This window comes from Cygnus atratus, chromosome 29 (genome assembly GCF_013377495.2).
Source record: "Cygnus atratus isolate AKBS03 ecotype Queensland, Australia chromosome 29, CAtr_DNAZoo_HiC_assembly, whole genome shotgun sequence".
In the NCBI taxonomy this organism is placed as follows: domain Eukaryota; kingdom Metazoa; phylum Chordata; class Aves; order Anseriformes; family Anatidae; genus Cygnus; species Cygnus atratus.
The window spans coordinates 428,346-438,089 of NC_066390.1; the positions used below are offsets into that span (position 1 = coordinate 428,346).

General features: G+C 56.5%; 1 protein-coding gene across 2 annotated transcripts; it reads right to left on the bottom strand.

Annotated features, from left to right (window-relative positions):
• Window positions 1–270: 270 nt before the first annotated feature.
• PTGES3 (prostaglandin E synthase 3) lies at window positions 271–9,642 on the bottom strand. Of its 2 annotated transcripts, none has more exons than XM_035570222.2 (8): window positions 9,335–9,642; window positions 3,754–3,867; window positions 3,528–3,597; window positions 2,818–2,916; window positions 2,526–2,615; window positions 1,777–1,839; window positions 1,374–1,398; window positions 271–815 (listed from the first exon to the last, which is right to left on the bottom strand). In XM_035570222.2, coding segments are annotated over exons 1-8 (483 nt in total). In that variant the 5' UTR covers window positions 9,337–9,642; the 3' UTR covers window positions 271–795. The 2 variants fall into 2 exon arrangements, with proteins under 2 accessions (XP_035426115.1, XP_035426114.1); XM_035570221.2 differs by lacking the exon at window positions 9,335–9,642 and adding an exon at window positions 7,816–9,048.
• Window positions 9,643–9,744: the final 102 nt, after the last annotated feature.

A 9,744-nucleotide genomic window follows, 5' to 3' on the forward strand; every position in this document is an offset into this window, starting at 1 on the left:
TTTTTTTTTGTTTGTTTTGTTTTTTTTTTCTTCCTTTTTCAGCCTTGTCGCGAGCTGGTCAAATAAACTACCGTAAAAGATCCCACTAGTGTCCAACACCTTGTCACTCATTTCCATACCAACAGTGCAAATACGATTTGGTCTAAATGTACAGATGGACAAGCAACAACGCGCGGCCCCGCGCTCGGGGGGAAGCTGGAGCTGGGGCGCCGCTTTCAGCTGGGATACATCTGAACACGCCACTAGCGATTAAATACCAAACAAAGAGGATTTTGTTTCCTTTTTAATAAAAACATTAGTGGAACACACCTGAAGACACCACAGAGGTATTGCGCATCACCTGTTAAATTTTGTGACCCAATTAGCTAACGTTGGTTCAGCCAGTTTTTGTTCCAGGTACAAGCTTAATTTTGGATCTACCTGCAGGCCACAGAGGGGGGAAAATGTCAATTTACCACTTGACGTAAATTCAGAATTCTCCCATTGTAATTACATCTGCTACGAGGCAAGGAGGCTCTGTAAACTTTATTGCAACTGTTCTGTATCGATTGCCTACACCTCAATTGGTTTTTGGAAGTCTGGAAAACGGTTCATGCATAACATTATTGCCTCTCGTGGCTTAAGACTGCCCCGCACAATGGTACACACCTACCATCAGTGAAGCCATTTAAAATGGACTGAAAATGGGTTAAAGGATGCAATATCTCCCTTTAGGGCTATCAACTCAGGAATTCTTATCTCAATTATGAAATGTGATGAAGTTCTTTCCCCAAACCCTGAAGACAACAGTTTTTCTTACTCCAGATCTGGCATTTCTAGAGGGAAAAAAAAAGTAAGAGATTAGTTAGTTTTTTTTTTTTTTCTTTAAAAAAAAAAAAAACAAGCTCCCAGGAGCCCTATATCACAAGGAACACAAGCGAGAAGATACAGCCCTTGAACAAGACATGCATAGGGCAGTTTAGGGTCTCTGACCTCACCGCAGCTGGCACTCTGAAGTGTGTACGTGCAAAGAACCACCTCCAATCTCCGTACAGCCCCTGCCGTGTAAGTGCCGAACTTGCACAAACCAGGCCAGCACTGCGAGCGCTGAAGCTCCGTGTTGGTGATGGCTGCTGTTACAGCCAAAGCCTCATCAGGACTGCAGCAGCCTGGGAAGGTCAAACTAGTATTTCGTGCTGGCGTGCTAAGGCTTTCACTAGATTATATCGTCTCATGCTGCTGGAGCAAGGCACTGGCATTAGCTGGCAGCCTGGATTTAGCAAGACTGACAGGACAGCACATCTGCTGGCTCTGCACAGCTCCCTCAACTAGCAGCCCCCAGCAAGCCCCCAGACTGTTGCACAGATGCAGAAAAAACAAGAACACCAACTTACTTTCATCATCACTGTCTGGTGAGTCCTGGAAAGAAAAAACACCATTAACTGGAGCAGACTGTGCTTGGAGGCACTTTCAAAGCTCAGTGTAGCAAGCACGCTGTCAGTAAGCGTATTTCAAGGAACTACAGGACATGCTTTAGTTAAGCTTTACTAGTAAAAAACAGACCTGTAACAACCAATAATCTCTGCAGAAAAGTATGACGCCAAGCTGCCCAGGACACTGCAAGCTTCGATCCAGCTACTCGAGGGGATTTTGCCAGACCACGCCACTTATCCAAAGTTTGGCAGTCTACGCTATTAACAGTGCTGAAGTGGGGAATGCAACTTTAACTTCAGCGAGTAGCAGTGAACGTGCAGCGCCCTTAGCCAGCCCTACACACGTTTACTGCAAAGTACTTACATCTTCTGCCCCATCTACTTCTGGTAGGTCTACGTCGTCATCTCCACCCATGTTGTTCATCATCTGGTCAAGAAAGATAATAGCCACGTTACACAGAGGGAAGCCAACTCCAATCATTTGGTGAACAGGGGAACGCTAACGATCTATAAATAGCTTGAAATTGCTATAAACATCCACCTGCTGCTTTGACAAGTCTTGTTGCACCTAAGCAAAAATTACCAGGTGAAGAGGCAAAAAACTTTGAACTGATTTAGTGCCGACACGTGCAATGGGGCCATCATTTGTTTCATATTTGGTAACGAGCACAAACTGACCATCGCACTGCAGTGCCAACAGCTCACACAGCATGGGTTCAAGCAGCTGGAGTCTGGCTCCAGAGCTGAGGTGTTTTTTTCCTGTCCTGGACACTCGTTTGTGAGCACTGCGCTCTCTACCCTTTACAGTCAACTTTCACGCTGCACTTATTAGACAGTGCAGCACGGCTGCTACTCACATACAACCAGCAATGCTCCACGACACCATAAATTATTGTTATAAATTAATTTTGCTCCAAGCAACATTGTCCAGGTGGCACCAAGTGGGAAACCAAGAGCCGTGCCTCAGCTAACTGTCAGAGCTTGCCCCGAGAGCAACGGCCAAGAAAGCAGGAGGAAGAGTAGGCCAAGGAGTATGACTCCCTGTAGCTGTCAGTCACTGTTTGCCCACAGGCAAAAGGAAACCCAATCCTCCACGTATTCATCTTCCTATACCTCGGAAAAGCGATCAAAATTGGACATGTCTTCATCTGAATCATCTTCCCAGTCTTTCCAGTTGTTGAAATCCACACTGAGCCAGTTGAGCTGTACATCAACACAAGAAGTTATTTAAGGACAAGCAAGAAATGAACTGTTACTACTCAGAGAGTCACTCAGAACTGCCACTCTGATCAGGAGCGTGGCAAGTGAGCCGTTAACTGCTACATAATTTAAACATGACCCAAAATAAAAATAAAATAGGGGAGACATGAGCTACTGCTCTGCCCATCAGAGCACCCAAACCCACCTTTGCCCTCTCTTTTGTTAGCCTTGGCCATGCCTGACCAGATTCTCCTTTTCGTAAACAACACAAGATAGATCTGTCTGTTCTTTTATGCTTTGATTCCTGGAAGAAGAGGGAGGGGAAAAAAAGCAAGCATCTGTTAGTATTAACAATCACCAACATCACCACATACTTGTATTAGATTCATTTCTCTTCAGCTATCAACTTATTCTTTGACTCAAAAATACTGTCCGCTCTTTAAGCTAGGTCGCAATACTGGACAAAGTTGTTCCTCAGACTGTAAGAGCTTAAACTCAGATACGTGGGAGTGTCTTTGGATGGCTGTAAGATGATGTAGTATTCGTCAGAGTAACTCCCATTATGAACAGATCTAAACAAATTCAAAAACCAATGGTACGCTTTTAGTCAGAACACCGCTGCACATCAAACTATCAAGAAGTGCAGCCAGGCGGAGCGGTACCAGTTCTGTTTGGGACTGCCTGAACATAACTGGGGCAGTTTTATAGCACCCCTTACTGCCTGCACACATGGGACAGGGGGTGACAGCGAGTATCATCAGAACTGGAAGCCTTTACGATGCCACCTGTCAAGCGACAACTAACAAAGCCCCCCTGAGCAGCACCCAATTTGCTTCAGAAGGGTGGGAGGTGTGCATCAGAAGGAGCTGAGCGTTCTGGACACAGCAGTAAAAAAAGAATCCAGAGGATACTTACATTTGGATCAATATTATTAAAAAGGTCGATTTCATTTAAATGTTTAAAGTTATCGCTTCCTCCAAGACAACTGTTAAGAGAAAAACACATCTTTAGCAGGAAATATAGCACAAATACACTTCAATAACAGAACTTGCTACTTTAAGAAAAAAACCTGATCAGCACCAGTACAGCTTTTGGGCATCCTTGTGCCTCTCAACTTTGTGGAGGCCCAGGTTACACTTACCTGAACGTAAGTTTGGATTTTTCAAAATTTACATTAACATCTTTACTGTCTTCAACGCAAAATTCAATAAAGACATAGTCCCTTCGGTCGTACCACTTCGCAGAAGCAGGCTGCCTGCAAACAGACCGGTCAGAAGAAATTCAAATTAGGGTTTGTATCTTTCTGCCAGTATTTAAAAGATTCAAGCCTCAGCCTTTTGCCGCCAGGTAAGCTCAACTTTACCTTACCTTACGTTTCTCCTGATACACAGCTACAGAGCAGCTTGAGTTTTAGTGCATGTAGAGAACTTTAACTAAAGGAATTCCACCTGTTCTTAAAAGTGCTACAAGCTTACCATTAACAATCGTTTAGAATTCGTTTAAGGCACAAAGGCTAGAGAGAAGACGGAACGTTCAGGAATTTTACCATGAACAAAACCCAGCTGAGATCAGCACCGCTGTGAAGAAGGAAGAATCGCTGTTCTGACCCTCGCTACGGCATCCTACGAACGCAGACTCGAACGGCGAGCTGGCTGCATCCCTCGAGGGTCCCACTTCTGGCTTCCCCCAGACATCAAAACGAGCCGCGGCCCGTCCGCAGCATGAAAAACGCTCCTGAGCCGCCGCACGTTTGCCGATCGGCAGCGACAACTCACCCGCCAGACAAGCAGCGACGCTCGAGCGCGGCCATTCCGGCCTCAGCCGCAGGCTCCCGCCGCCTCCCCTCCTTCCCCGGCCGCTGGAGCCCAGCCCCGAGCTCAACGTCCGCATTCCAGGGGCGAGCGAGCAGTGCCCGGCGGGAGCTGCTGTTGCTAAGCCACGGGCGATGAGCGCGGACGCTCTCGCGCCCCGGCCGCGTTCCAGAGCTGCGCGACCCAGGCTGGAATTTCGCAGCCAAGGCGCTGCCAAGCCAGGGCCGACGCTCGCGGCTCTGAACCGACGCTCGCTCACCTCGACGCTTAGCGCGGCCGCGCGGAGCACAGGGAGCCAAGCACCGGGACACCGGGAGCGCTCCTCTCCCTGCGCGACCGAGCGTCGGCCCCTGCCTGCTGCAAGGCGGGGACGTTTGGGCTGCGAGCGTTGCAGCCCGAGAGCAGAATCACCTTTCCAGAACCTTCCAGGTGACATCGCTAAGCCTCCAGAACGGATTTCGACGCACCTGTTGTCAGCAGATTCAGCCCTTAGATACTGGGCTCACCCACGTTGTGCCAGGTCGGGTTAAGCTCGCGCCTCCCCCGGGACGCACGGGACCAGCGGCAGCTCCGCTGCTCGCAGCGCGCCGCCCGCCACCCTCACGGACACCGCTCCCAGCTGAAACCCTGCCTCGTGTGCTCGTCCCGAGCGGAGCACAAAGACAACGGGGGCACAGCTGCTGTGGTTTAGCTGCAGAAGGGGCACGGGCAGAAGGAACGCCAGGAGGAAGGGCTTTCAGCGAGGAAAGCAGACGCTGAAGTCCCCTCGGCCATCAAACTCTGGCACCAGAGGGAGCCCACCCAACTGGCGATCCTCGCCCCACTGTTAAGCCGCGGCTGGTTTCATCCTCACAGCTCCCCGCGCCTCACAGGGAAACGCTCCTGCCTGCTCCGAGGTCTGCCTGGAGCCACGAGCCGCGAACGCCTGAGCCCAGCCAGCAACCGAGCTCTCAGAGCGGGCAGTTCTGAGCGCAGCCCTCGCTTTCCAGCGAGCCACTGCCCCTCGGGGCGAAACCTCTTTCCCCTTTAGCAGCACTTTTAAGAAATACTGCGGGAGGCGTCTGTTTTTTCAGATAAAGGTCAACAACAGCAGCAGTTTCCTCACTATGGTATTAATTCCTTACTGGAGACAGATTGCCTCTTCTCCTGGGGAATACAGGGCTCTCCGAGGAAGGGCGAGGCCGTGGCCGACCCGCTCAGCTCCCCTCTGGCTGCCCTGTGCCTCCCCGTGCCCCCCAGACCCAAACCGCCGCGCCTGGGCGCCAGCAGAGGACGAATCCTGCTGCGTGGAACGGGGTACGTCGCTCAAACGCGCTGCCAGCAGAACAGAAATCGCAGTGTCCCTGCTAATGATGATGCCGGGGCCTTTTGTGCACGGCATCAATACTTCCCAAGCGTTTCGCAGCGTCAACGGAGACGTCCCCGGCCTTCCCGGGAAGCTGCGCGCGTTCCTCAGTCGTGTCGCTCCGGTTTGGCCGTGACCTTGATATCTCGCCAGGATCAGGCGCGCCAAGGCACCCGCAGTGCTCACACGGCTTCCAAACTCTTTACAAGCCACCCTAGAGCTGAGGGAAGCTCGCGGGCATCGAAGCCACGCAAAGAGGGATGAGACCAGAGAGTTTCCTAGAACAGAAGCCGTGCTTCTAACAGCGAACCTTGGTTGCCTCCCAGGCATCCGGTGCCTCCCACCCTGAAGGCGCTGACTGCATCACGGACAGAACCAGTCAGCCGAGTCCGTTCAGCCGTTTCTCCTACCCTCCCGTAGTGGGTTTACGTGGCAAGGTTTCGGTAGCAGGGGGCCATAGGGGTGGCTTCTGCGAGAAGGATCTAGAAGCTGCCCCATGTTTGGTAAGGGCCCCGCTGCTGACCAGAGCTGAGCCAATAACAGATGTTGTTTGCAGCTCTGTGAGAGCAGATTTAAGACAGGGAAAAGAAAAAAAAGAAAAAAAAAGCTGCGCCACACAGCAGCCGGGAGAGTGAGAGGCGTGAGGAACACCCTTGCAGGTGCCAAGGTCAGTGCAGAAGGAGGGGGAGAGGTGCTCCAGGCGCCGGAGCAGAAGTCCCCTGCGGCCTGTAGTGAGGACCACGGTGAAGCAGGTTGTCCCCTTGCAGCCCATGGAGTACCATGGTGGAGCAGGGTTCCACGCTGCAGCCCGTGGAGGAGACCACGGTGGAGCAGGTGGACCTGCACTGACAGAGGCTGCGGCCTGTGGAGGACCCCTGCCGGAGCAGATTCCGGGCCAGACCTGTAGCTCGTGGAGAGGAGACCACGCAGGAGCAGGTGACCTGGCAGGAGCTGCTGCCCGTGGGGGATCCAGGTTGGAGCAGTTTGCTCCTGAGGGATGGACCCCGTGGTACGGACCCGTATCTGGAGCAGTTCTTGAAGAGCTGCTGCCTGTGGGCAGCCCCCGCAGACTCAGTTTGGGAAGGACGGCATCGCGTGGGAGGGACCCCACGGGGAGCAGGGGCAGAGAGGGACCGAGAAGGAGCTGCGGAGACGAAGTGCTAGGGACTGACCGCAGCCCCTGTTCCCCTGCGCTGCTCGGGGGGAGGAGGTGCAAGAGGGCGGATGGGGGGAGGGTGCTTTTGGTTTCTTTCCTTTGCTTCTCGCTTCTCTAGCTTGTTAGTAATAGGCAATAAATCTTACTACCTCCTTATGCTGAGTCTGTTTTGCCCGTCCAATAATTGTGATCTCCCCGTCCTTACCTCAACCCTTGAGCCCTTTGCGTCGTATTTTCTCCCCCTTTCTCTTTGAGGAGGGGGAGCGAGAGAGCGACCGTGGTGGAACTTGGCCGCCCACCCGAGTAAAACCCCCACACCTCTCATCCTCTCCCTCAAAGGGAGAACGGGAACTCCCTCCAGCCGCCTGACGAGGTGCTTCTAATCCCGACTTCGCATTCAGAATGGCGCAGGCCACGTGGGAGCTGCCACCAGAAGGGGTGCATGGGACGAGTCTCACCCGGCTGATTCGCCTCGCTGCCTACGCCCAGGTTCCTGGGAGGCAACCGCACACGCCGAGGCCGACGGCGAGGAGCACACGTGCTCAGAGCCCTTCGGAGAGGTGCTTCCCCCACGCCCACACAAAACCCTGCTCTGTTTTCTCACCGGCACGGAGGAACACCAGCCGGGCTTCCAGACAGAGGCGTTTGTTACGCGGAGAGCCCCCCACTTCCTCCTTCCCGCTCAGCTGCGCTGAGCGCATGGGACCGGAATAAATTAATTTCCCATTCCCTCCACCTGGTGCCAACAGCGGTGGCTCGAGCACGCAGCCCGACCGCGCAGCGCAGGGTCGGAGGACGAGCCCCCGCACCCCGCAAAGACCTGTCCGAACTACGCCTGCTGCCACCCGCAGGTTTTTGGGTACTTCCTGAAGAGCCGCAGCCGCCGTGCACCTGTATTTAACGTCTCCACCGGCTGTTGCTTCCAGAGGACACCACGATGACGCCGTGGACCATCGCTCTCTTCCCCGGGGCCCAGGCAGCTGCCCAGAGCCCCGGACGCCCCGTTCCCTTCCCAAGCCCGACAGCGGGCGCAGAAGCAGAGGTCCTCGCGTCCTGTACCCACGGGCCGAACCACAAGTCCCGCTGCTTGCTGTCGATGCCATTGAGAAGGTTCCAGACCTGCCCGCGTGCTTTTCCTCGTCTGTTCTGCAGGCTGTGACCCACTGGAGCTCAGCCTTCTTTCCTGGAAAGCACGCTGACAGCTCCTACAGCTGAGGGCATCGCAGAAGTCGGCTGCCCAACGATATTTTCACCCCCCAAACAGGATTACGAGAAAAGCCATTTAGGTCTACAGGCGGCGGCAAGAATTTTGGTTTACGTAACTACTTTTGCTTTCATTTTTATACCCCACCAAGGGTGTTGCTATTTTTTTTTTTTTTTTTAAAAAAAAGCAACTGTTTCAGGATGATGTATTCTGCAAACGCTACGCAAAGAACTCCGGCTTCGTTACGTTCTTCTCGCTTTCAGTCACGTTAAGGAGAAGCAGCCCCAGACTCGCAGTTTCGGAAGGGCTGCGGAGACGTAGATGCCTCACCAGCGACAAGGCGGCAAAAAGCTCACGTGGGCTGCTCCTGGGGCGGCCAACGCTCCCCTTGGTACTTCAGGCAGAGGGAAAACAGCTCAGAAGGGCGCCGCCGGTCCCATCGCGTAACCCACCGCAGAGTTCTCGGGAAACGCAGGCGCACTTTCAGGGAAATTCGGACCGCCGGCGGGGAAAGCTGCCGGGAGCCGGGCGGGCAGCGCGCCTCTTCCTCGCCGCTTTCGTTTCGCTCTCTGAGCCACGGCCACGCCGCGCTGCTCGGCTCCTCCACCGCCTCCCGGCGCTGCTCAGGGCTCCCCCGCGAACGGCGGGCACCGGTTCCGGGACACGGAGGCGGCCTCGCAGCGTTACGAGGCCACCGGACCGGGACCGGGACCGGCCGAGGCTCTCCAGAGCGTCGGATCCCGCCCGGGGCCGGTGCCCCGCTACCCCCGGGGACCTCTCCCGCGGTGCTCGCTTTAACGGCGGAAGGGGAAACCGTGCGGGCGGCTTCCCTCCGCCGTCTCTCCGCTGCCCGCCGGGCTGAGCGCCGCCGCGCCCCGGGGAACCCCGCGCGTTCCGCCACCCACCGGCCCCGCTCGGCCCCCCCGGTGCCGGCCCCGGCTCCACCCCGGCCCTCGGCCCCCCCCCGGGCGGCTCCGCCCCGGCCCCATTCATCGCCCGCCGCCGGTGCCCGGGCCCCGAGGAGCGCGGCGGGCGGCTCCCGGCCGCCCCACGGCGCCTCCGGCGGGCGGCAGCGCGGCGGGCCCGGCCCGGGGCCACGCGGCGGGGCCGGGCCAAGGTCACGGCGCGGAGCCGCCCCCCCCTTCCCCCTCCCGCCGCTACCGGCGGGGCCGCGGCCTCCTCCCGTCGCCCTCCCGCGGGCCTCACATGGCGAATGGCGGCGGCGGCGGCTCCGGCTGACGCTCCTCGGAGGCGGGGGGGGACCCGGCAGCGGACTACCGGGGCGGCTCCGGTCCTGGAGGCGGCGACAGCGACGGGGCGGGAACGGGACCGGGACCGGGACCGGGCACCGGGCACCGGGGTCGGGGCCGGTCGGGGCTCGGCGGCTCCGCTGCGGGCTCGGGGCTCGGCGCGGCCTCGCTCCCACAATGCCCCGCGCGCTCCGGCGGCGGCGGCGCCCAGCGCTGGTGACGCAGCAAAAACCCCGCCGCGCCGCCTCCCGCCGCTGCGCATGCGCGCCGCCCGCCCGCCGCCGGCCTCCCCCCTTCCCCGCGCAGGCGCCGCCCGCGCCCCGCCCCTCGCCGCGCGCGCGGGCTCCCGCTCCCTCCTCCCTTCTA

Excerpts from the sequence above, each read along its gene's own strand:
- PTGES3 (XM_035570221.2), bottom strand. The coding sequence starts at position 8,027 with ATGGCATCGACAGCAAGCAGCGGGACTTGTGGTTCGGCCCGTGGGTAC. Across the intron at positions 2,917-3,527 it reads TTAATAATATTGATCCAAAT|GAATCAAAGCATAAAAGAAC; the intron begins GTAAGTATCCTC and ends CTCTTCTTCCAG. Across the intron at positions 1,399-1,776 it reads AAGTAGATGGGGCAGAAGAT|GACTCACCAGACAGTGATGA; the intron begins GTAAGTACTTTG and ends TTTTCTTTCCAG.